Source organism: Scyliorhinus torazame, chromosome 18, assembly GCF_047496885.1.
Source record: "Scyliorhinus torazame isolate Kashiwa2021f chromosome 18, sScyTor2.1, whole genome shotgun sequence".
NCBI classification, from domain to species: domain Eukaryota; kingdom Metazoa; phylum Chordata; class Chondrichthyes; order Carcharhiniformes; family Scyliorhinidae; genus Scyliorhinus; species Scyliorhinus torazame.
In genome coordinates this window covers 83371877-83399509 of record NC_092724.1, presented here as the reverse complement: position 1 = coordinate 83399509, position 27633 = coordinate 83371877, and the positions used below count along the sequence as shown (strand labels likewise).

The following is a 27633-nucleotide window of genomic DNA, read 5'->3' as shown; positions in this document are numbered from 1 at the left end:
CCCAGACATCGGTGAACAGGTGCATCCGTGCCATGACTGACGCCCTGTATGCCCAGGCGGAGCGGTACATCGACTATCCTGTAGACTGCACCCACCCAGGGTTCGCTGCCATCGCTGGGATGCTCCAGATCCAGGGGGTGATTGATGGGATGCATGTCGCCCTATGGACACCGGTAGATAACAGGCCGCTGTTCACAAATAGGAAGTGGTACCATTCGATGAACATACAGGTGGTCTGCGGGGATCATCAGATGCGTATTATGCACGTCTGCACCCGATACCCGGGCAATGTGCATGACTTGTTCATACTGGCGCACCCATGATCCCTGACATGTTCGCGAGACCCGCCCCCCCCCCGGCTGCATGGCTGGCTGCTGGGAAACAGGGGGTTGCGCGTTGTGGTCGTGGCTATACGGACACCACAGACCGACGCGGAGACCCACTACAATGTTGACCATACAGCGACTAGGTGTGTGGTCGAGAGGTGCTTCGGTGTCCTGAAGATGTGCTTCAGGTGCCTGTACAGCTCTGGAGGAGCCATCCAGTATGAGGCCTAGGAGGGTCGCTGACATTGTGGTGGTCTGCTGCGTCCTCCACAACATAATGCAGCAGAGGGGCGATATGCTGGAGGAGGAGGAGGCGGAAGGGCAGGCCTCGTCAGATGAGGAGGATGAGGGGGAGGTGGACAATGAGCGGGACATGGGGCCTGGTCAGACACAGGAGGTCGCACAATGCTACCGCCAGGGCCAGCGCACACTAGGCGCACTCATCGCGACACGTTTTACAGACTAGGGGGAGGGGCACGGACACCACCATCCCACACCCCCTCACCTCCCACACCACCGAAAAGCTGTGGTAGTCAGTATTAGAGGTATTACGGTACTCTGTAATGCCGGAAGACCATTGGTGTAGAAGGTACTCTGTTCTCATTGGTTAAGCCTGTCTGCTGGCTCCGCCCAGCAAGGCGGGGTATAAGAGCCCGTGTCGCCCCAGCAGCTGCCTTCTGTACCTGCGCAGCTGGGGGAAACATCTAGTGTAATAAAGCCTTCAATTGTCTCCAATCTCGCTTCTGCAGTTATTGATCGAGCATCAATTTATTACACTAGATTTTAAAGAATGGAGCTCCGAATCAAACCGGAGTGTCTGCAACACAGCCCCCACGTGGCAAACTCAGCGGCAACCTTCAAGCACTGGCTGGCGTGCTACAATGGATATCTCGGGACGGCAAAAAACACACCCACGGAAGACCAGAAACTACAAATTAGGCACTCGAGGGTGAACCCAGAGATCTACACCCTCATCGAGGATGCGGATGACTTTGAGGCCGCAATGGATCTGCTGAAAGGACATTATATTCGCCCTGTAAACCAGGTCTACGCCCGACATCTACTAGCGACGAGGGGACAAATCCCTGGGGAATCGCTGGAGGAGTTCTACCGGGCGCTCCTGGTGTCGGGGAGAAACTGCAGCTGCCCGCAAGTTTCGGCGAGCGACCACACAGAACTTTTAGAACATAGAACATAGAACAATACAGCGCAGTACAGGCCCTTCGGCCCACGATGTTGCACCGAAACAAAAGCCATCTAACCTACACTATACCATTATCATCCATATGTTTATCCAATAAACTTTTAAATGCCCTCAATGTTGGCGAGTTCACTACTGTAGCAGGTAGGGCATTCCACGGCTTCACTACTCTTTGCGTAAAGACCTACCTCTGACCTCTGTCCTATATCTATTACCCCTCAGTTTAAAGTTATGTCCCCTCGTGCCAGCCATTTCCATCCGCGGGAGAAGGCTCTCACTGTCCACCCTATCCAACCCCCTGATCATTTTGTATGCCTCTATTAAGTCTCCTCTTAACCTTCTTCTCTCCAACGAAAACAACCTCAAGTCCATCAGCCTTTCCTCATAAGATTTTCCCTCCATACCAGGCAACATCCTGGTAAATCTCCTCTGCACCCGCTCCAAAGCCTCCACGTCCTTCCTATAATGCGGTGACCAGAACTGTACGCAATACTCCAAATGCGGCCGTACCAGAGTTCTGTACAGCTGCAACATGACCTCCTGACTCCGGAACTCAATCCCTCTACCAATAAAGGCCAACACTCCATAGGCCTTCTTCACCACCCTATCAACCTGGGTGGCAACTTTCAGGGATCTATGTACATGGACACCTAGATCCCTCTGCTCATCCACACTTCCAAGAACTTTACCATTAGCCAAATATTCCGCATTCCTGTTATTCCTTCCAAAGTGAATCACCTCACACTTCTCTACATTAAACTCCATTTGCCACCTCTCAGCCCAGCTCTGCAGCTTATCTATATCCCTCTGTAACCTGCTACTTCCTTCCACACTATCGACAACACCACCGACTTTAGTATCGTCTGCAAATTTACTCACCCACCCTTCTGCGCCTTCCTCTAGGTCATTGATAAAAATGACAAACAGCAACGGCCCCAGAACAGATCCTTGTGGTACTCCACTTGTGACTGAACTCCATTCTGAACATTTCCCATCAACCACCACCCTCTGTCTTCTTTCAGCTAGCCAATTTCTGATCCACATCTCTAAATCACCCTCAATCCCCAGCCTCCGTATTTTCTGCAATAGCCTACCGTGGGGAACCTTATCAAACGCTTTGCTGAAATCCATATACACCACATCAACTGCTCTACCCTCATCTACCTGTTCAGTCACCTTCTCAAAGAACTCGATAAGGTTTGTGAGGCATGACCTACCCTTCACAAAGCCATGCTGACTATCCCTGATCATATTATTCCTATCTAGATGATTATAAATCTTGTCTCTTATAATCCCCTCCAAGACTTTACCCACTACAGACGTGAGGCTCACCGGTCTATAGTTGCCGGGGTTGTCTCTGCTCCCCTTTTTGATCCGGGACGCTTTCGTTGCAGGTATGCTGTCCCTGCAAATCCGCCAGTGATTGCTGGAGAAAGAGACACTAGGCCTGAAAGCTGGGGCGACACGGGCTCTTATACCCCGCCTTGCTGGGCGGAGCCAGCAGACAGGCTTAACCAATGAGAACAGAGTACCTTCTACTCCCTGGATGTGGCCTCCCGAAACACCCGTGCTTACGTCCCCGCCCACGCGGCAGCCCCATGGGCAGCGTGGAACCCCCCCGCGGCCGACCCCGATGCATCTCCCATCCCCTCACTAGCTTGCGCTGCGAGACGGCCTGGCAACCTTGGGGGGCCCCGCTGCTATTTTTGCGGGCAAGCCAAGCACCCCTGACAGCGCTGTCCGGCCGCTCATCCTTCTGCAAAGAATGCGGCAAAAAGGGCCACTTCGTGGCGGTATGCCAGGCCCGGGCAGTCGCTGTGGTCCCAGGAGGCGAACACGGACCACCATCACAACCCTCTCCACGGGCCCCGTGCGGCCAGTGGGCGCCGCCATCTTCCTCCTCCAGGGCCAAATGTGGCCTCCGGGCGCCGCCATCTTGTCTCTCGGACACCACGTGCGATGGATGGGCGCCGCCATCTTGTACACCCCCAGCCATGTGCGACCAGTGGGCGCCGCCATCTTGGCTGGACTCTCAGGACCCCAATTCAGATGACCACACACTGCCCGAAGAGAACATCCAACTGCTGCCATGGCTAGCCTCGGTGACCCTGGAACAGTCTCGGCCCCGAACACTCTCGACTGCAACAACGACGGTGCTCATCAATGGGCATGAAACGTCCTGTCTGATTGACTCTGGGAGCACGGAGAGCTTCATACACCCCAACATGGTAAGGCGCTGTTCTCTCCCCATTCACCCCGTTAACCCAAAAATCTCCTTGGCCTCCGGGTCTCATTCAGTAGAAATCAAGGGGTTTTGCATAGCGAACCTCACGGTCCAGGGAAGGGAGTTTAAAAACTACTGGCTCTATGTCCTTCCCCACCTCTGCACTGCCACACTTCTAGGGTTAGATTTTCAGTGCAACCTCCAAAGCCTAACTTTTAAATTTGGTGGCCCTATACTCCCCCTCACTGTCTGCGGCCTCGCGACCCTCAAGGTCGATCCACCTTCCATGTTTGCGAACCTCACCCCGGATTGCAAACCCGTAGCCACCAGGAGCAGACGGTACAGTGCCCAGGACCGGACCTTTATTAGGTCGGAGGTCCAGCGATTACTGAGGGAAGGTGTCATTGAGGCTAGCAACAACCCCTGGAGAGCTCAAGTAATGGTTCTAAAGACCGGGGAGAAGCATAGGATGGTCATAGACTATAGCCAGACCATCAACAGATATACGCAGCTTGACGCGTACCCTCTCCCCTGCATATCCGACTTGGCCAACAGGATCGCGCAATACAAGGTCTTTTCCACGGTGGATCTAAAGTCCGCCTACTACCAGCTCCCCATCCGCCTTAGCGACCGCAAATACACTGCTTTCGAAGCAGATGGGCAGCTCTACCACTTCGTAAGGGTTCCCTTCAGTATCACTAATGGAGTCTCGGTCTTCCAACGAGAGATGGACCGAATGGTTGACCGGTACGGTTTGCGGGCCACATTCCCGTACCTCGATAATGTCACCATCTGCGGCCACGACCAGCAGGACCACAACACCAACCTCCGAAAATGCCTCCATACCGCAAAAATCCTTAACCTCACATATAACAAGGATAAATGCGTGTTCAGCACCGACTGCCTGGCCATCCTCGGCTAAGTAGTGCATAATGGAGTTACATAGTACATAGAAAATACAGCACAGAACAGGCCCTTCAGCCCACGATGTTGTGCCGAACCTTTGTCCTAGATTAATCATAGATTATCATTGAATTTACAGTGCAGAAGGAGGCCACCCGGCCCCTTGAGTCTGCACCAGCCCCCGGAAAGAGCACCCTACCCAAACTCAACACCTCCACCCAACACCAAGGGCAATTTGGACATTAAGGGCAATTTATCATTGGCCAATTCACCTAACCCGCACATCTTTGGACTGTGGGAGGAAACCGGAGCACCCGGAGGAAACCCACGCAGACACGGGGAGGACGTGCAGACTCCGCACAGACAATGACCCAAGCCGGAATCGAACCGGGGACCATGGAGCTGTGAAGCAATTGCGCTATCCACAATGCTACCGTGCTGCCCTTAAGAACAAATAAATCTACACTATATCATTTTACCGTCATCCATGTACCTATCCAATAGCTGCTTGAAGTATGAATGAACTACTTCCACAGGCAGTGCATTCCATGCCCCCACTACTCTCTGGGTAAAGAACCTACCTCTGATATCCCTCCTATATCTTCCACCTTTCACCTTAAATTTATGTCCCTTTGTAATGGTGTGTTCCACCCGGGGAAAAAGTCTCTGACTGTCTACTCTATCTATTCCCCTGATCATCTTATAAACCTCTATCAAGTCGCCCCTCATCCTTCTCCGCTCTAATGAGAAAAGGCCTAGCACCCTCAACCTTTCCTCGTAAGACCTACTCTCCATTCCAGGCAACATCCTGGTAAATCTTCTTTGCACCTTTTCCAGAGCTTCCACATCCTTCCTAAAATGAGGCGACCAGAACTGTACACAGTACTCCAAATGTGGCCTTACCAAAGTTTTGTACAGCTGCATCATCACCTCACGGCTCTTAAATTCAATCCCTCTGTTAATGAACGCGAGCACACCATAGGCCTTCTTCACAGCTCTATCCACTTGAGTGGCAACTTTCAAAGATGTATGAACATAGACCCCAATATCTCTCTGCTCCTCCACATTGCCAAGAACTCTACCGTTAACCCTATATTCCGCATTCATATTTGTCCTTCCAAAATGGACAACCTCACACTTTTCAGGGTTAAACTCCATCTGCCACTTCTCAGCCCAGCTCTGCATCCTATCTATGTCTCTTTGCAGCCGACAACAGCCCTCCTTACTATCCACAACTCCACCAATCTTCGTATCGTCTGCAAATTTACTGACCCACCCTTCAACTCCCTCATCCAAGTCATTAATGAAAATCACAAACAGCAGAGGACCCAGAACTGATCCCTGCGGTACGCCACTGGTAACTGGGATCCAGGCTGAATATTTGCCATCCACCACCACTCTCTGACTTCTATCGGTTAGCCAGTTTGTTATCCAACTGGCCAAATTTCCCACTATCCCATGCCTCCTTACTTTCTGCATAAGCCTACCATGGGGAACTTTATCAAATGCCTTACTAAAATCCATGTACACTACATCCACTGCTTTACCTTCATCCACATGCTTGGTCACCTCCTCAAAGAATTCAATAAGATTTGTAAGGCAAGACCTACCCCTCACAAATCCGTGCTGACTATCCCTAATCAAGCAGTGTCTTTCCAGATGCTCAGAAATCCTATCCTTCAGTACTCTTTCCATTACTTTGCCTACCACCGAAGTAAGACTAACTGGCCTGTAATTCCCAGGGTTATCCCTTGTTCCTTTTTTGAACAGGGGCACGACATTCGCCACTCTCCAATCCCCTGGTACCACCCCTGTTGACAGTGAGGACGAAAAGATCATTGCCAACGGCTCTGCAATTTCATCTCTTGCTTCCCATAGAATCCTTGGATATATCCCGTCAGGCCCGGGGGACTTGTCTATCCTCAAGTTTTTCAAAATGCCCAACACATCTTCCTTCCTGACAAGTATTTCCTCGAGCTTACCAATCTGTTTCACACTGTCCTCTCCAACAATATCGCCCCTCTCATTTGTAAATACAGAAGAAAAATACTCATTCAAGACCTCTCCTATCTCTTCAGACTCAATACACAATCTCCCGCTACTGTCCTTGATCGGACCTACCCTCGCTCTAGTCATTCTCATATTTCTCACATATGTGTAAAAGGCCTTGGGGTTTTCCTTGATCCTACCCGCCAAAGATTGTTCATGCCCTCTCTTATTAGCTCTCCTAATCCCTTTCTTCAGTTCCTCCTGGCTATCTTGTATCCCTCCAATGCCCTGTCTGAACCTTGTTTCCTCAGCCTTACATAAGTCACCTTTTTCCTCTTAACAAGACATTCAACCTCTCTTGTCAACCATGGTTCCCTCACTCGACCATCTCTTCCCTGCCTGACAGGGACATACATATCAAGGACACGTAGCACCTGTTCCTTGAACAAGTTCCACATTTCACTTGTGTCCTTCCCTGCCAACTTATGCACTTCAATTCTTGTCTGACCACATCGTATTTACCCTTCCCCCAATTGTAAAGCTTGCCCTGTTGCACGTACCTATCCCTCTCCATTACTAAAGTGAAAGTCACAGAATTGTGGTCACTATCTCCAAAATGCTCCCCCACTAACAAATCTATCACTTGCCCTGGTTCATTACCCAGTACTAAATCCAATATTGCCCCTCCTCTGGTCGGACAATCTACATACTGTGTTAGAAAAGCTTCCTGGACACACTGCACAAACACCACCCCATCCAAACTATTTGATCTAAAGAGTTTCCACTCAATATTTGGGAAGTTAAAGTCGCCCATGACTACTACCCTATGACTTCTGCACCTTTCCAAAATCTGTTTCCCAATCTGTTCCTCCACATCTCTGTTACTATTGGGGGGCCTATAGAAAACTCCTAACAAGGTGACTGCTCCTTTCCTATTTCTGACTTCAACCCATACTACCTCAATAGGGTGATACTCCTCGAACTGCCTTTCTGCAGCTGTTATACTATCTCTAATTAATAATGCCACCCCCCCACCTCTTTTACCACCCTCCCTAATCTTATTGAAACATCTATAACCAGGGACCTCCAACAACCATTTCTGCCCCTCTTCTATCCAAGATTCCGTGATGGCCACCACATCGTAGTCCCAAGTACCGATCCATGCCTTAAGTTCACCCACCTTATTCCTGATGCTTCTTGCGTTGAAGTATACACACTTCAACCCATCTCCGTGCCTGCAAATACTCTCCTTTGTCAGTGTTCCCTTCCCCACTGCCTCATTACATGCTTTGGCGTCCTGACTATCGGCTACCTTAGTTGCTGGACTACAAATCCGGTTCCCATTCCCCTGCCAAATTAGTTTAAACCCTCCCGAAGAGTACTAGCAAACCTCCCTCCCAGGATATTGGTGCCCCTCTGGTTCAGATGCAACCCGTCCTGCTTGTACAGGTCCCACCTTCCCCAGAATGCGCTCCAATTATCCAAATACCTGAAGCCCTCCCTCCTACACCATTCCTGCAGCTACGTGTTCAACTGCACTCTCTCCCTATTCCTAGCCTCGCTATCACGTGGCACCGGCAACAAACCAGAGATGACAACTCTGTCTGTCCTGGCTTTCAACTTCCAGCCTAACTCCCTAAACTTGTTTATTACCTCCACACCCCTTTTCCTACCTATGTCGTTGGTACCAATGTGCACCACGACTTCTGGCTGCTCACCCTCCCCCTTAAGGATCCTGAAGACACGATCCAAGACATCCCTGGCCCTGGCACCCGGGAGGCACCATACCTTCCGGGAGTCTCGCTCGCGACCACAGAATCTCCTATCTATTCCCCTAACCATTGAATCTCCTACAACTATTGCTTTTCTATTCTCCCCCCTTCCCTTCTGAGCCCCAGAGCCAGACTCCGTGCCAGAGACCTGACCGCTAGGGCCTTCCCCCGGTAGGTCATCCCCCCCAACAGCATCCAAAACGGTATACTTGTTTTGAAGGGGAACGGCCACGAGGGATCCCTGCACTGTCTGCCTGTTTGTTTTTTTCCCCCTGACTGTAACCCAGCTATTCTTGTCCTGTACCTTGGGTGTGGTTACCTCCCTGTAACTCTTCTCAATCACCCCCTCTGCCTCCCGGATGATCCGAAGTTCATCCAGCTTCAGCTCCAGTTCCCTAACACGGTCTTTGAGGAGCTGAAGTTGGGTGCACTTCCCGCAGGTATAGTCAGTGGGGACACCGGTGGTATCCCTCACCACCCACATCCTACAGGAGGAGCATGTAACTGGCCTAGCCTCCATCCCCTCTTACCTTAAAGAATATAGCTGCTGTGTGGACTAACTAGATCTCCGCCCTCCGACTCTGCTCCCAGTCAGCTACACTTCCTGTAAACTCCTGGCTCTCTTCGCACTCTTTGCGGAAATGTCGGAAACAAAATGAAAGGAGCACCTTACTCCCTCCTCACCTAACTTCCTCGGTCACCAAACTCTCACTATCGCACTCAAAAAGCACCAAATTCAGCACTCAGTGCAAACAGTGAGTTATAGGCCCAGACCCTGAACGCATGCGCCCCCTTATGGAGTTCCCCCTCCCTCACTGCTCCAAGGCCCTGAAACGCTGCCGAGGGTTCTTCTCTTATTATGCCCAATGGGTCCCCAACTATGCGGACAAGGCCCGCCCGCTGATCCAATCCATTGTCGACAGAGGCCCGCCAGGCCTTCAGCTGCATCAAAGCAGACATTGCAAAGGCCACGATGCATGCCATCGACGAGACCCTCCCCTTCCAGGTCGAGAGCGACGTGTCCGACGTAGCTCTGGCGGCCACCCTCAACCAAGCGGGTAGACCCGTGGCCTTTGTTCTAACGCACCCTCCACACTTCAGAAATCTGCCATTCCTCAGTTGAAAAGGAGGCCCAGGCCATAGTAGAAGCTGTGTGACATTGGAGGCGTTACCTTGCCGGCAGGAGATTCACTCTCCTCACTGACCAACGGTTGGTTGCTTTCATGTTCGATAATGCACAGCGGGGCAAGATAAAAAACGACAAGATCTTACGGTGGAGGATCGAACTCTCCACCTACAACTATGAGATCTTGTATTGTCCCGGGAAGCTAAATGAGCCTCCTGATGCCCTATCCCTATCCCCTGATGCCAACGCACAAGTGGACCGCCTCCGAGCCCTCCACGAGGACCTCTGCCACCCGGGGGTCACTCTATTCTTCCATTTCATCAAGACCCGCACCCTGCCCTACTCCATCGCGGAGGTCAGGACAGCCACCAGGAACTGCCAAATCTGCAAGCCGCACTTCTACAGGCCAGAGAAAGCGCACCTGATAAAGGCGTCCCGTCCCTTTGAACGCCTCAGTATGGAGTTCAAAGGCCTCCTTCCCTCCACCGACCGCAACACGTACTTCCTGAACGTGATTGACGAGTACCCCCGGTTCCCATTCGCCATCCCCTGCCCCGACATGACCGCAGCCACCGTCATAAAAGCCCTCCACAGTATCTTTATGCTGTTCGGTTTCCCCGCCTACATACACAGCGATAGGGGGTCCTCCTTTATGAGCGATGAACTGCGTCAATTCCTGCTGTGCAAGGGCATTGCCTCGAGCAGGACGACCAGTTGCAACCCACGGGGAAACGGATAGGTAGAGAAGGAGAACGGAACGGTCTGGAAGACCGTCCTACCGGCCCTACGGTCCAGGAATCTCCCAGTCTCCCACTGGCAAGAGGTCCTCCCGGATGCCCTCCCCTCCGTCCGGTCACTGCTGTGTACCATGACCAACCAAACACCTCACGAACGTCTCCTTGTCTTCCCTAGGAAGTCCTCATCTGGGACCTCGCTCCCGACCTGGCTGGCAGCTCCTGGACCCATCCTGCTCCTCAAACATGTGTGGGCGCACAAATCGGATATAATCTCCCTACGGGACCTGGCGCCCGCTGGATCCCCACCCCCACCTCCACCACCAGTCCCACCCTCCCTCCCACTAGCGCACCCCATAACCGCCCCCGTCCCAGGTAGATCAGTTCTCCCACCGGTCCCGAATAGGGGTGATGAAGCAGCTACCGAAGAAGCCAAAGTCACGCTCCCGGAGCCACAGATGCCCGAGCCGCCGCCTGCATCACCACCAAAGCTACGACGATCACAGAGGACGACTAGGGATCGACTAATTGCTTCATTCTGAAATGTAAATACATTTTGTAAATAGTTGCGATGTAACGAGGCAAAACACTGCATGGAGGTATACCAGGTACCTTCATAACATTAACTTCTACCACTCTGTAATGCGAGGCCACCACCCCCGCCGGAGCCACCACCCCCGCCGGACTATTATTAGAGGTATTAAGGTACTCTGTAATGCCGGAAGATCATTGGTGTAGAAGGTACTCGGTTCTCATTGGTTAAGCCTGTCTGCTGGCTCCGCCCAGCAAGGCGGGGTATAAGAGCCCGTGTCGCCCCAGCAGCTGCCTTCTGTACCTGCGCTGCTGGGCGAAACATCTAGTGTAATAAAGCCTTCAATTGTCTCCAATCTCGCTTCTGCAGTTATTGATCGAGCATGTACACCCTCACATCCCACACTACCAAACCACCCGCATGTACACCCCCTCCTTGAGCTGGTGGTAGGCGGATTTCAGGTCCACAGTTGAGAAGACCCTGTACTGTGCAATCTGATTGACCATATCAGATATGCGTGGGAGGGGGTACGCGTCGAGCTGCGTGTACCTATTGATGGTCTGTCTGTAGTCCACGACCATCCTGTGTTCCTCCCCCTGTTTTCACAATTACCACTTGGGCACTCCAGGGGCTGTTGCTGGGCTCGATGATGCCTTCCCGAAGCAGTCGCAGGACCTCGGACCTGATGAAGGTCCTGTCCTGGGCGCTGTACCGGCTGCTCCTGGTGGTGACGGGTTTGCAATCCGGGGTTAAGTTTGCAAATAGGGAAGGTGAGTCGACCTTTAGGGTCGCGAGGCCGCACACAGTAATGGGTGGTAGGGGCCCGCCGAATTTCAGTGCTGGACTGGAGGTCGCACTGGAAGTCCAGGCTGAGTAGCAAGGCAGCGCAGAGTTTGGGGAGGACGTAGAGGCGGAAGCCGCTGAACTCCACGCCCTGGACAGTGAGAGTGGCGATGCAGTACCCCCGGATCACCACGGAGTGGGACCTGGAGGCCAGGGAGATTCTCTGGTTAGCGGGGTGTACCACGAGCGAGCAGCGCCTTACTGTATCAGGGTGAATGAAGCTCTCGGTACTCCCGGAGTCCAGCAGACAGGAGATCTCGTGCCCATCGATCTTCACGTTGGTAGAAGCCGTTGCCAGGGTGTGTGGGCGAGACTGGTCAATCGTGACCGAGGTGAGACGCGGCTGGTCATCGGCGGTTGCGGGCGGCGCGCGGCCAGATGATGTGCCCAGGGGGCATGGGTCCTGGTAAGATGATGATGCCCACGGGCCGCACGTGTCGTGGGGAAAACGGGATGACGGCGCCTGATGATCCTGGGGAGAACAAGATGGCGGCACCCACAGGCTGTACGTGGTGGGGGTCGAACAAGATGGCGCCGCCCACGGGCCGCACGTGGTCCGGTGAGGGGAAGATGGCGGCGCCCATTGGCGGCACGTGGGGGAGCTGGAATAATAGCGGTGACTGAGCGGGCCTGGCACACCGCAGCGAAGTGCCCCTTCTTGCCACAGGCCTTGCAAAGGGCACTCCGGGCCGGGCAGCGCTGTCGGGGGTGTTTGGACTGCCCACAGAAGTAACATTTGGGGCCCCCGGGGCTGGTGAGCTGCCGCGTGGCACAGGCGTGGGGCTGTCTGAGGGCGGTCGCTGGTGGGGTCCACGATGGGGCGGCCGTCTGCGGCGTCCACGATGCACAGGAGGGGTGGGCCGCGTGGTCGGGGGCGTAGACCTGGATGTTGCGCGAAGCAACCGTAAGCGAGGGCACTAGCTTTTTGGTTTCCACGAGGTCGAGCCTGGTCCCTTCTAAGAGGCGCTGGCGGATGTAATCGGACCCTATCCCCGTAATAAAAGTGTCTCTCATGAGCAAGTTCGAGTGTTCCGTGGCCGAGACGGCCTGACAGTCACAATCTCTAACTAGGGGAATCAGGGCACGCCAGAACTCTTACACTGACTCACCAGGAAGTTGATGCCGTGTGGAGAGGAGGTGCCTGGCGTAGAGCGTGTTAGTCCGCTGAGCGTTTTTTCCTTCAGTAGCGCCATGGTGTCTGCGTAGGTCGGCGCGTCCTGGATAAGTGGAAAGACGTTGGAGCTCAGCCGCGTGTAAAGGATCTGAATCTTCTGAGCTTCTGGAATTGGGTCTGGTGCAGACCCGATGTATGCTTTGAAACAGGCTAGCCAATGTTCAAAGTCCTTTTTGGCATTGTCTGCTTGCAGATGCAGTTGCAGGCGATCCGGCTTGATGCGGAGGTCCATCTTCTGAAAACTTAGTGTAATAAATTGATACACGATCAATTACACAAAGACGAGAGTTGGATGCAATCGAGGCTTTATTACACTAAGATATGTGGCCTCCTACAGCAGCTGGTGAAATGGCTGCTGTACGAGGAGCACACATATTTATACTCCGCCTACTGGGTGGAGCCAGCAGGCAGGGAACTACCCCCATACCTGTAGCACAGGGGCCTTACCGTAAAGCACCTACACCGACATCCTCTATGTACAATGTATACATCAGTGGTGACTACCACACCTCCATAATACAACAAAGAACAAAGAACAAAGAAAAGTACAGCACAGGAACAGGCCCTTCGGCCCTCCAAGCCTGTGCCGCCCATGCTGCCAGTCTAAACTAAAATCTTCTACACTTCCGGGGTCCGTATCCCTCTATTCCCATCCTATTCATGTATTTGTCAAGATGCCCCTTATAGAATCATAGAATCATAGAAGTTTACAGCATGGAAACAGGCCCTTCGGCCCAACCAGTCCATGCCGCCCAGTTTTTACCATTAAGCTAGTCCCAGTTGCCCGCACTTGGCCCATAACCCTCTATACCCATCTTACCCATGTAACTATCTAAATGCTTTTTAAAAGACACAATTGTACCCGCCTCTACTACTACCTCTGGCAGCCCATTCCAGACAATCACTACTCTCTGAGTGAAGAAATTGCCCCTCTGGGCCCTTCTGAATCTCTCCCCTCTCACCTTAAACCTATGCCCTCTAGTTTTAGACTCCCCTACCTTTGGGAAAAGATGTTGACTATCTACCTTATCTATGCCCCTCATTATTTTATAGACCTCTATAAGATCACCCCTAAGCCTCCTACGCTCCAAGGAAAAAAGTCCCAGTCTATCCAGCCTCTCCTTATAACTCAAACCATCAAGTCCCGGCAACATCCTAGTAAATCTTTTCTGCACTCTTTCCAGTTTAATAATATCCTTCCTATAATAGGGTGACCAGAACTGCACACAGTATTCCAAGTGTGGCCGGACCAATGTCTTGTACAACTTCAACAAGACGTCCCAACTCCTGTATTCAATGTTCTGACCAATGAAACCAAGCATGTTGAATGCCTTCTTCACCACCCTGTCCATCTGCGACTCCACCTTCAAGGAGCTATGAACCTGTACTCTTAAACGTCACTATCATCCCTGCTTCCACCACCTCCTCCGGCAGCGAGTTCCAGACACCCACTAACCTCTGTGTAAAAAAACTTGCCTCGTACATCTCCTCTAAACCTATGCCCCCTAGTAATTGACCTTGGGAAAAAGCCTTTGACTATCTAGAGGTCCTACGAGCTGGGGGCACTAGGTTGCCAGTGGCAGCGGGTCTGGTCCATGGGATGGAGGATGATGACAGCCCGCTCTGCGATGAGCTCCATGCTCCACATCGTTTGACAATGTCTGACTCCTGCCCACAGTAGCACCTTCCACCTAGGTGATCCCTGCATGCGAGCTGGCCACTCCATCACACGGCCCTATTGAATCGCTGGGGATGGGGTGATGGGGACGGTCGGGGCGGGGGGAAGGGTGAGGTAACACGGTCCGCCCACGGGGCCTTCACCCGTTCCCCACTCCCACTGGCCAGCACTGACTGCCCTACCCCCACACCCATCAGACGGAGAACAGAGGCAGGTTTCAACGGTGTTAACGGGTGTTTAATGTGAAGAGGCATATACTGTCTGTGCCCTAGCCCCTATAACTAAACTGTACCCTGCACCTGTGCCAACTTAACTGCTGTCTAACGTTCTGGCCTTATGGGCCCTAACACTGCGCCCAGGTGGTTCTTCAGACGGTACAGCAGGAGTGGAGGCGGACTGTTGTGACTCCTGCCCTGCGACGAGGGTCCCCGTTGGCGCATGTCTCCTGGGGTGGCCCGGCCTGGATGGACTCGGCTGCTCCTCGGGCGTCACGGGTGGTGTGGTGCCGCCCTGTTCTACCCGCTGCCCACCAGGTGCACCAGGGACAGGAGGGTGGGGGGGGGGGGGGTGGAGTCCGAGGTTCTGTACTGTTCCAGCGCTGTCCTCTCTCCTCTGGGCCGCTGAACTATGTCCAGAGCCCTCTGCTCGGGCACGGTGAGGGGACGCAGGTCTGGTGGTCCCCCTCCGGCCTTCTCCCGCTCCTGGCGGTTGTGTGTGGCCTTGTCCTAGGGCGGGGGGCAAACACAAACAACACAACTGTTAGACAGTCCGGCGCATGCATACCAGGGGTTGGGTAGATGATTGCGGCTGGCATGGGTGCAGGCATGTGCGACAGGGTGGTGGTCCGACCGTCACCCAGGGGGGTTTGTGTTATATGTGTGTGGGGGCCCCCCCCACACACATATATGGGGGCTTGGTGCCAGATCCACAGTGCTGCCTACTCACCCTGGTCGCCCTGAGGAGGTCGTGCAGTTTGTTTCTGCACTGGATGGCAGTCCGAACGACTTTGCCCACGGCGCTGATGGCGCGTGCCACTTGCCCTTAGGCATGATGAATGGCGGTGCCTGACAACCTTCCTCCCAGGCCGGGGTACAGGATAGCTGCTGCTCTTTCATGGCATCCAGGAGTGTCTCTAGCTCTGCTGCGACCCGGAACCGTGGCGCTGCTCTCCTTCCAGCCATGTTGGCTGCGATGGTGTGTGTGTGTGTGAGGGGGGGGGGGGATGAATCGCTTAAGTACGGCTGCAGCTGTGCGGCAATCAGGGAACCGGCGAATCCGGCGCCATTTTGCTTGCAAACGCTGGCGTTTCACGTGACGCCCGTGCTAGCCCCTTTGGAGTTGCTGAATCGTTACACTTGCGCCGTTTTTGTCATTGTAAAATTCCATATTTTTCACGACAGCGTCAGCACTTCGTCTCAGAAACGGATAATCCAGCCCACTGTGTCTTTGAATAGCTGTGGGGAACGTGCTGGCAGAGCTGGCGGGAAACTCCCCGAAAAACCCGCCGCAAATTAACTTAGACATTTTGGGGGAGAATCGCTCCTGTAGAGTTTTACAGCACAGAAAGAGGACCTTCGGCCCATCGCTTCTGTGTCAACCATCAAGCACCTAACTATTCTAATCCCATTTGCCAGCACTTGGCCCATAGCCTTGCAGACACTGGTATTTCAAGTGCTCATCTAAATACTTCTTAAAGTTGAGAAGTTCCCACCTCTACCACCCTTTAGGTAGTGAGTTTCAGGTTCTAACCACCCTATGGGTGAAAAAGATTTTCCTCACATCTCCTCTAAACCTCTTGCCCATTACCTTAAATCTATGCCGCCTGGTTATTGACCTCTCCAATAAGGGGAAAAGTACCTTCCTGTTCACCCCATCTATGACCCTCATAGTTTTATATACCTGAATCAGGTCCCCCCTCAGCCTTCTCTGCTCCAGGGAATACAAATAATGATAACTTGCCTATTGAGTCTCTCTTGATAGCTGAAACTATCCAGCCAAGCCACATCCTGGTGAATCTCCTCAGCACCCTCTCCAGTGCAATCAATTCATTTTGATAGTGTGGTGACCAGAACGACACACAGTACTCCAGCTGGGGCGAAACCAGCATTTTGTACAGCTCCATCATAACCTCCCTGCTCTTAGATTCAATGCCTTGGCCAATAAAGGCAAGAATCTCTTATGCCTTCTTAACCACCTCATTTACCTGTCCTGTTGACTTCAGAGATCTCTGAACATGCACACCAAGGTCCCTTTTATCCTCTGTACTTCCATGGGTTCCATTCATTGTATATTCCCTGGTTAAATTCCATTTGCTACTCTTCTGCCCATCTAACCAGCCCCAGGTATGTGACTCCCACTTAATTTGGCTGGATGCTTCATCCCCTGCAGGAAAGATGGTGTAATGAGCCCCAACGAGCAATAACAGAGGTGGTAATTGACCCTGTCCATTTCAACTACAATAGCTTCCTGTCCCATGTATTGGTGAAGCATCCTTCTCCAGATTTTCCCTCTCCTGAAGGCACTGAATCCCTCTGGGATGCAGATCGAGAGATTCAGGACATCACTCAGAATTTCACTCAAGTTATCATTATTTACCTGTGACCTAGACAGTAATTGTTGGCAGACCATGAGACATGGAAGGGCTTCATAACTCAGCCATCATCAAACATTCACACTGATGTGCTTTAGATCAGGAAGCCGAATCTGGAAGGTGATGGTCCCCACCACATACTGAACCAGAGCACACCAGGAGCAGTTATCCTGCTGCAAAAGGCACTAGGTTAAAGTAACGCAGCCTGGTGATGAAATGCAGGAACCTTCTGATCCGTATACAGAATGCAGCCTTTTAACCCAGTGATTCAATGAACCGGTACATATAGGATCTTTATATAGCGTTTTTTGCAACTACCGGACAACTTTACATCCAATGAAGTACTGTAATACTTAAATAAAAATGACTTTCAATGGGAAATCTCTTTGATGTCAACAATTTCAGACAATCTAACCCCTCGACCACAGTATCTGTGTTCCTAATGACACTGAATCCCATTTATTAATAAGAACCTGTCCAGTTCCTTCTTGAAACATGTTAAGGTTTCTTGTTCTGCCAGCGAGGCGATAGTAGCCAGCTAATCTGTTCTTTGATGTTGTTGGTTGAGGGTTGAACAACCCAGTAAGAACACAGAACTCCTTTACTCTTCCAGTCATACCATGGGATCTTCCACATGCACCTGATATACAGTCCAGGCCTCAATGTTAACATCACATCTGAAAGTCAGCATGTCAGAGTGTGCAGCACTCCCTCAGTACTGCACTGGAGGTCAGCCCGAATTATAGGCTCAAGTCTCTGGAGTGAGGTAGAGTGTGGTTGGGTTTTGGCAGGAGGTCAGTAGGCTTTACAGAGTGTGTGAAAGTTGTGGATTTGATGTGTAGAGTTGTCTTTGCTTTGTTCTATGCTCTCTCATGTTTCACTGTATATTTTGCAGGACCTGTCCTACACTCCTGAAGATGAATGGTATCCTCTGGAACCTCGTACAGAGACCTACCCTGATCGAGGGAAGTGTCACCTACAGCTGAAAGTTATCCATGAAGAGGTACAAGTGGTACAAACTATGCCACATATAAACACCGTATTAGTGAGTAGAAGGAGGCACCAGGCTAAAGCTTACAGAAGCATACTCCCAGAAGGGGAATTTCATCCTCAGATAACTGGAGAACATTCCTCAGGGGTTTCAGTCCCTATTAATGAGCTGAACATAGTGGACGGGTGGGTTGATCTGGCTCTGCAATTTACTCAAGTGCTTAATGGGAGGAGGATTTATTCTTCATATTTCTGTTCGCAGAGGGAAACCACACTGAGCAAACAAGAGCCAGTGTTTTGGATCCATCGCAGTCTACTGCAGCAGTTTGTGCAGTATGACAGGCTGCAGAGACAGGTATGAACATTTGGGATTGTGGATCCACATGAACATGGCTGGCAAGTTGGATGAAATAAGTGGGTATCAATAAATAATAATAATTGTTATTGTCACAAATAGTCTTACACTGCAATGAAGTTACTGTGAAAAGCCCCATGTCGACACATTCCAGCGCCTGTTTGGGTACACAGAGGGAGAATTCAGAATGTCCAAATTACCTAACAGTACGTCTTTCGGGAGTAGTGGGAGGAAACCGGAGCACCCGGAGGAAATCCACGCAGACACGGGAGAACGTGCAGACTCCGCACAGACAGTAATCCAGCCGGGAATCGTAGCTCGGACACGGGGTTTGTGAAACCACCGTGTTAACCACTGTGCTACCGTGCTGCCCGGAGAGAGTGGGGTGATGGCGGATAGGTAATATTGGGGAGAGTGGTGACTGGATATTATTAGATAGAGTGGGGTAAAGCTGACTGGATATTATCAGATAGAGTGGGGTGATGGTGACTGGATATTATCAGATAGAGTGGGGTGATGGTGACTGGATATTATCAGATAGAGTGGGGTAAAGCTGACTGGATATTATCAGATAGAGTGGGGTAAAGCTGACTGGATATTATCAGATAGAGGGGGTAAAGCTGACTGGATATTATCAGATAGAGTGGGGTGATGGTGACTGGATATTATCAGATAGAGTGGGGTGATGGTGACTGGATATTATCAGATAGAGTGGGGTAAAGCTGACTGGATATTATCAGATAGAGTGGGGTAAAGCTGACTGGATATTATCAGATAGAGGGGGTAAAGCTGACTGGATATTATCAGATAGAGTGGGGTGATGGTGACTGGATATTATCAGATAGAGAGGGGTGATGGTGACTTGAGATTATCGGAAAGAGTGGGGTGATGATGACTGGATATAATCAGATAGAGTGGGGTAAAGCTGACTGGATATTATCAGATAGAGTGGGGTAATGGTGACTGGAGATTATCAGATAGAGTGGGGTAAAGCTGACTGGATATTATCAGATAGAGTGGGGTAAAGCTGACTGGATATTATCAGATAGAGTGGGGTAATGGTGACTGGAGATTATCAGATAGAGTGGTGTAGTGGTGACTGGATATTATCAGATAAAGTGGGGTGATGGTGACTGGATATTATCAGATAGAGTGGGGTGATGGTGACTTGAGATTATCGGAAAGAGTGGGGTGATGGTGACTGGATATTATCGGATAGAGTGGGGTAAAGCTGACTGGATATTATCAGATAGAGTGGGGTAATGGTGACTGGAGATTATCGGAAAGAGTGGGGTGATGGTGACTGGATATAATCAGATAGAGTGGGGTAAAGCTGATTGGATATTATCAGATAGAGTGGGGTAAAGCTGAGTGAATATTTTCAGATCGAGTGGGGTGATGGTGACTGGATATTATCAGATGGAGTGGGGTGATGGTGACTGGATATTATCAGATAGAGTGGGGTGATGGTGACTGGATATTATCAGATAGAGTGGGGTGATGGTGAGTGGATATTATCAGATAGAGTGGAGTGATGGTGACTGGATATTATTGGATAGAGTGGGGAAAGCTGACTGGATATTATCAGATAGAGTGGGGTAAAGCTGACTGGATATTATCAGACAGAGTGGGGTAAAGCTGACTGGATATTATCAGACAGAGTGGGGTGATGGTGACTGGATATTATCAGATAGAGTGGAGTGATGGTGACTGGATATTATTGGATAGAGTGGGGAAAGCTGACTGGATATTAACAGATGGAGTGGGGGAAAGCTGACTGGATATTATCAGACAGAGTGGGGTGATGGTGAGTGGATATTATCAGATGGAGTGGGGTGATGGTGACTGGATATTATCAGATGGAGTGGGGTGATGGTGACTGGATATTATCAGATAGAGTGGGGTGATGGTGACAGGATATTATCAGATAGAGTGGGGTAACGCTGACTGGATATTATCAGATCGAGTGGGGTGATGGTGACAGGATATTATCAGATAGAGTGGGGTAAAGCTGACTGGATATTATCAGATAGAGTGGGGTAAAGCTGACAGGAGATGATCAGACAGAGTGGGGTAAAGCTGACTAGATATTATCAGATAGAGTGGGGTAAAGCTGACAGGAGATGATCAGACAGAGTGGGGTAAAGCTGACTGGATATTATCAGATAGAGTGGGGTGATGGTGACTGGATATTATCAGACAGAGTGGGGTAAAGCTGACTGGATATTATCAGATAGAGTGGGGTAAAGCTGACAGGAGATGATCAGACAGAGTGGGGTAAAGCTGACTAGATATTATCAGATAGAGTGGGGTAAAGCTGACTGGATATTATCAGATAGAGTGGGGTGATGGTGACTGGATATTATCAGATAGAGTGGTGTAATGGTGACTGGATATTATCGGATAGAGTGGTGTAGTGGTGACTGGATATTATCAGATAAAGTGGGGTGATGGTGACTGGATATTATCAGATAGAGTGGGGTGATGGTGACTGGATATAATCAGATAGAGTGGGGTGATGGTGACTGGAGATTATCAGATAGAGTGGAGTGATGGTGACTGGAGATTATCAGATAGAGTGGAGTGATGGTGACGGGATATTATCGGATAGAGTGGAGTGATGGTGACTGGATATTATCGGATAGAGTGCAGTGATGGTGACTGGATATTATCAGATAGAGTGGAGTGATGGTGACTGGATATTATCAGACAGAGTGGGGTGATGGTGACTGGATATTATCAGACAGAGTGGGGTGATGGTGACTGGATATTATCAGATAGAGTGGGGGGATGGTGACTGGATATTATCAGACACAGTGGGGTGATGGTGACTGGATGTTATCAGATAGAGTGGGGTGATGGTGAGTGGATATTATCAAATGGAGTGGGGTGATGGTGACTGGATATTATCAGATAGAGTGGGGTGATGGTGACAGGATATTATCAGATAGAGTGGGGTAAAGCTGACTGGATATTATCAGATAGAGGGGGTAAAGATGACTGGATATTATCAGATAGAGTGGGGTGATGGTGACTGGATATTATCAGATGGAGTGGAGTGATGGTGACTGGATATTATCAGATTGAGTGGGGTGATGGTGACTGGATATTATCAGATAGAGTGGAGTGATGGTGACAGGATATTATCAGGTAGAGGGGGTAAAGATGACTGGATATTATCAGATAGAGTGGGGTGATGGTGACTGGATATTATCAGATAGAGTGGGGGGATGGTGACTGGATATTATCAGACACAGTGGGGTGATGGTGACTGGATGTTATCAGATGGAGTGGGGTGATGGTGAGTGGATATTATCAGATGGAGTGGGGTGATGGTGACTGGATATTATCAGATAGAGTGGGGTGATGGTGACAGGATATTATCAGATAGAGTGGGGTGATGGTGACTGGATATTATCAGATGGAGTGGAGTGATGGTGACTGGATATTATCAGATTGAGTGGGGTGATGGTGACTGGATATTATCAGATAGAGTGGAGTGATGGTGACAGGATATTATCAGATAGAGTGGGGTAATGGTGACTGGATATTATCAGATAGAGTGGGGTGATGGTGACTGGATATTATCAGACAGAGTGGGTTGATGGTGACTGGATATTATCAGATAGAGTGGAGTGATGGTGACTGGATATTATCGGATAGAGTGGGGTGATGGGGATGGGTATTATTGGAGAGAATGGGGTGATGGGGGATGGGTATTATTGGAGAGAATGGGGTGCTGGTGGATGGGTATTATTGGAGAGATGGGGTGATGGGGGATGGGTATTATTGGAGAGAATGGGGTGATGGCGGATGGGAATTATTGGAGAGAATGGGTTGATGGCTGATGGGTTACATTGGAGAGAATGGGGTGATGGTGGATGGGTATTATTGGAGAGAATGGTGTGATGGTGATTGGATATTATCAGATAGAGTGGGGTGATGGGGGATGGGTATTATTGGAGAGAATGGGGTGATGGGTATTATTGGAGAGAATGGGGTGATGGTGACTGGATATTATCAGATAGACTGGGGTGATGGGGGATGGGTATTACTGGAGAGAATGGGGTGATGGTGGATGGGTATTACTGGAGAGAATGGGGTGATGGGGACGGGTATTATTTGAGGGAATCGGGTGATGGTGGATGGGTATTATTGGAGAGAATGGGGTGATGGGGGATGGCTATTATTGGAGAGAATGGGGTGATGGCGGATGGGTATTACTTGAGGGAATCGGGTGATGGTGGATGGGTATTATTGGATAGAATGGGGTGATGGGGATGGGTATTATTGGAGAGAATGAGTTGATGGCTGATGGGTTACATTGGCGAGAATGGGGTGATGGTGGTTGGGTATTATTGGAGAGAATGGGGTGATGGTGACTGGATATTATCAGATAGAGTGGGGTGATGGGGGATGGGTATTATTGGAGAGAATGGGGTGATGGCGGATGGGTATTATTGGAGAGAATGGGGTGATGGCGGATGGGTATTATTGGAGAGAATTGGGGGATGGGTATTGGAGAGAATGGGGTGATGGTGGATGGGTATTATTGGAGAGAATGGTATGATGGCGGATGGGTATTATTGGAGAGAATGGGGTGATGGTGGATGGGTATTATTGGAGAGAATGGGGTGATGGGGATGGGTATTATTGGAGAGAATGGGGTGATGGTGGATAGGTATTATTGGAGGGAATGGTGTGATGGTGGATGGGTATTATTGGAGAGAATGGGGTGATGGTGGATGGGTATTATTGGTGAGAATGGGGTAATGGTGGATGGGTATTATTGGAGAGAATGGTGTGATAGCGGATGGGTATTATTGGAGAGAATGGGGTGATGGCGTACGGGTATTATTGGAGAGAATGGTGTGATGGTGGATGGTTATTATTGGAGAGAATGGGGTGATGGTGGATGGGTATTATTGGAGAGAATGGGGTGATGGGGATGGGTATTATTGGAGAGAATGGGGTGATGGTGGATGGGTATTATTGGTGAGAATGGGGTAATGGTGGATGGGTATTATAGGAGAGAATGGTGTGATGGCGGATGGGTATTATTGGAGAGAATGGGGTGATGGTGGATGGGTATTATTGGAGAGAATGTGGTGATGGTGGATGGGTATTATTGGAGACAATGGTGTGATGGTGGATGGGTATTATTGGAGAGGATGGGGTGATGGTGGATGGGTGTTATTGGAGAGAATGGGGTGATGGCGGATGGGTATTATTGGAGAGAATGGGCTGATGGTGGACGGGTATTATTGGAGAGAATGGGGTGATGGTGGATGGGTATTATTGGAGAGAATGGGGTGATGGCGTACGGGTATTATTGGAGAGAATGGGGTGATGGTGGATGGGTATTATTGGAGAGAATGGGGTAATGGTGGATGGGTGTTATTGGAGAGAATGGGGTGATGGTGGATGGGTGTTATTGGAGAAATGGGGTGATGGCTGATGGGTTACATTGGAGAGAATGGGGTGATGGTGGATGGGTATCGGAGAGAATGGGGTGGTAGTGGATGGATATTATTTGAGAGAATGGTTTGGTGGCTGATGGGTTACATTGGAGAGAATGGGGTGATGGGGGATGGGTATTATTGGAGAGATTGGGGTGATGGGGGATTGGTATTATTGGAGAGAATGGGGTTGATGGTGGATGGGTATTATTGGAGAGAATGTGGTGATGGTGGATGGGTATTATTGGAGAGAATGGGGTTGATAGTGGATAGGTATTATTGGAGAGAATGGGGTGATGGTGGATGGGTATTATTGGAGAGAATGTGGTGATGGCAGATGGGTTACATTGGAGAGAATGGGGTGCTGGCATACGGGCATTACTGGAGAGAATGGGGTGACGGTGGATGGGTATTATTGGAGAGAATGGGGTGATGGTGGATGCGTATTATTGGAGAGAATGGGGTGATGCCGGATGGGTATTATTGGAGAGAATGGGGTGATGGTGGATGGGTTACATTGGAGAGAATGGGCTGATGGTGGATGGGTTACATTGGAGAGAATGGGGTGATGGCGTACGGGTATTATTGGAGAGAATGGGGTGATGGCGTACGGGTATTATTGGAGAGAATGGGGTGACGGTGGATGGGTATTATAGGCGAGAATGGGATGATGGCGGATGGGTTACATTGGAGAGAATGGGGTGGTGGCGGATGGGTTACATTGGAGAGAATGGGGTGATGGCGTACGGGTATTATTGGAGAGAATGGGGTGATGGCGTACGGGTATTATTGGAGAGAATGGGGTGATGGCGGATGGGTTACATTGGAGAGAATTGGGTGATGGCGTACGGGTATTATTGGAGAGAATGGGGTGATGGTGGACGGGTGTTATTGGCGAGAATGGGGTGATGGCGAATGGGTATTGGCGTGAATGGGCAGATGGTGGATGGGTATTATTGGAGAGAATGGGGTGATGGGGGATGGGTATTATTGGAGAGAATGGGGTGATGGCGGATGGGTATTATTGGAGAGAATGGGGTGATGGCTGATGGGTTACATTGGAGAGAATGGGGTGATGGTGGATGGGTATTGGAGAGAATGGGGTGATAGTGGATGGATATTATTGGAGAGAATGGTTTGGTAGCTGATGGGTTACATTGGAGAGAATGTGGTGATGTGGGATGGGTATTATTGGAGAGATTGGGGTGATGGGGGATGGGTATTATTGGAGAGAATGGGGTGATGGCTGATGGGTTACATTGGAGAGAATGGGGTGATGGTGGATGGGTATTATTGGAGAGGATGGGGTGATGGGGGTTGGGTATTATTGGAGAGAATGGGCTGATGATGGATGGATGGGTATTGGAGAGAATGGGCGTGATGGTGGATGGGTATTATTGGAGAGAATGGGGTGATGGTGGATGGGTATTATTGGAGAGAATGGGGTGATGGTGGATCGGTATTGGAGAGAATGGGCTTGATGGTGGATGGGTATTACTGGAGAGAATGGGGTGATGATGGATGGGTTACATTGGAGAGAATGGGGTGATGGCGGATGGGTTACATTGTGGAGAATGGGGTGATGGCGGATGGGTTACATTGGAGAGATTGGGGTGATGGCGGATGGGTTACGTTGGAGAGAATGGGGTGATGGTGGATGGGTATTATTGGAGAGAATGCGGTGATGATGGATGGGTATTACTGAAGAGAATGGGGTGATGGTGGATGGGTTACATTGGAGAGAATGGGGTGATGGCGGATGGATTACATTGGAGAGAATGGGGTGATGGCGTACGGGTATTATTGGAGAGATTTGGGTGATGGCGTACGGGTATTATTGGAGAGAATGGGGTGATGGCGTACGGGCATTACTGGAGAGAATGGGGTGACAGTGGATGGGTATTATTGGAGAGAATGGGGTTGATGGTGGATGGGAATTATTGGAGAGAATGGGGTAATGGTGGATGGGTATTATTGGAGAGAATGGGGTTGATAGTGGATGGGTATTATTGGAGAGAATGGGGTAATGGTGGATGGGTATTATTGGAGAGAATGGGGTGATGGCAGATGGGTTACATTGGAGAGAATGGGGTGCTGGCATACGGGCATTACTGGAGAGAATGGGGTGACGGTGGATGGGTATTATTGGAGAGAATGGGGTGATGGTGGATGGGTATTATTGGAGAGAATGGGGTGATGCCGGATGGGTATTATTGGAGAGAATGGGGTGATGGCGGATGGGTTACATTGGAGAGAATGGGGTGATGGCGTACTGGCATTACTGGAGAGAATGGGGTGACGGTGGATGGGTATTATTGGCGAGAATGGGGTGATGGCGGATGGGTTACATTGGAGAGAATGAGTTGATGGCGGATGGGTTACATTGGAGAGAATGGGGTGATGGCGTACGGGCATTACTTGAGAGAATGGGGTGACGGTGGATGGGTATTATAGGCGAGAATGGGATGATGGCGGATGGGTTACATTGGAGAGAATGGGGTTGTGGCGGATGGGTTACATTGGAGAGAATGGGGTGATGGCGTACGGGTATTATTGGAGAGAATGGGGTGATGGCGTACGGGTATTATTGGAGAGAATGGGGTGATGGCGGATGGGTTACATTGGAGAGAATTGGGTGATGGCGTACGGGTATTATTGGAGAGAATGGGGTGATGGTGGACGGGTGTTATTAGCGATAATGGGTTGATGGCGGATGGGTATTATTGGAGAGAATGGGGTGATGGTGGACGGGTATTATTGGAGAGAATGGGGTGATGGTGGATGGGTATTATTGGAGAGAATGGGGTGATGGCGTACGGGTATTATTGGAGAGAATGGGGTGATGGTGGATGGGTATTATTGGAGAGAATGGGGTAATGGTGGATGGGTGTTATTGGAGAGAATGGGGTGATGGTGGATGGGTGTTATTGGAGAAATGGGGTGATGGCTGATGGGTTACATTGGAGAGAATGGGGTGATGGTGGATGGGTATCGGAGAGAATGCGGTGGTAGTGGATGGATATTATTTGAGAGAATGGTTTGGTGGCTGATGGGTTACATTGGAGAGAATGGGGTGATGGGGGATGGGTATTAGTGGAGAGATTGGGGTGATGGGGGATGGGTATTATTGGAGAGAATGGGGTTGATGGTGGATGGGTATTATTGGAGAGAATGTGGTGATGGTGGATGGGTATTATTGGAGAGAATGGGGTCGATAGTGGATAGGTATTATTGGAGAGAATGGGGTGATGGTGGATGGGTATTATTGGTGAGAATGGGCTGATGGCGGATGGGTATTGGCGAGAATGGGCTGATGGTGGACGGGTATTATTGGAGAGAATGGGGTGATGGTGGATGGGTATTATTGGAGAGAATGGGGTGATGGTGGATGGGTATTATTGGAGAGAATGGGGTGATGGCGGATGGGTATTATTGGAGAGAATGGAGTGATGGTGTACGGGTATTATTGGAGAGAATGGGGTGATGGGGGATGGGTATTATTGGAGAGAATGGGGTGATGGTGGATGGGTATTATTGGAGAGAATGGGGTGATGGCGGATGGGTATTATTGGAGAGAATGGGGTGATGGCGTACGGGTATAATTGGAGAGAATGGGGTGATGGCGTACAGGTATTATTGGAGAGAATGGGGTGATGGAGGATGGGTATTATTGGAGAGAATGGGTTGATGGTGGATGGGTGTTATTGGAGAGAAAGGGGTGATGGTGGATGGGTGTT

General features: G+C 50.4%; 1 protein-coding gene across 1 annotated transcript in view; it reads left to right on the top strand.

Annotated features, from left to right (window-relative positions):
• unc13d (unc-13 homolog D (C. elegans)) overlaps positions 1–27633 on the top strand; it is a 653595-nt gene that overhangs the window by 134641 nt on the left and 491321 nt on the right. The window contains exons 10-11 of the mRNA XM_072481965.1: positions 17988–18095; positions 18345–18437. Coding sequence (XP_072338066.1) covers positions 17988–18095; positions 18345–18437 — 201 coding nt within the window. The remainder of the gene's footprint in view (positions 1–17987; positions 18096–18344; positions 18438–27633) is intronic.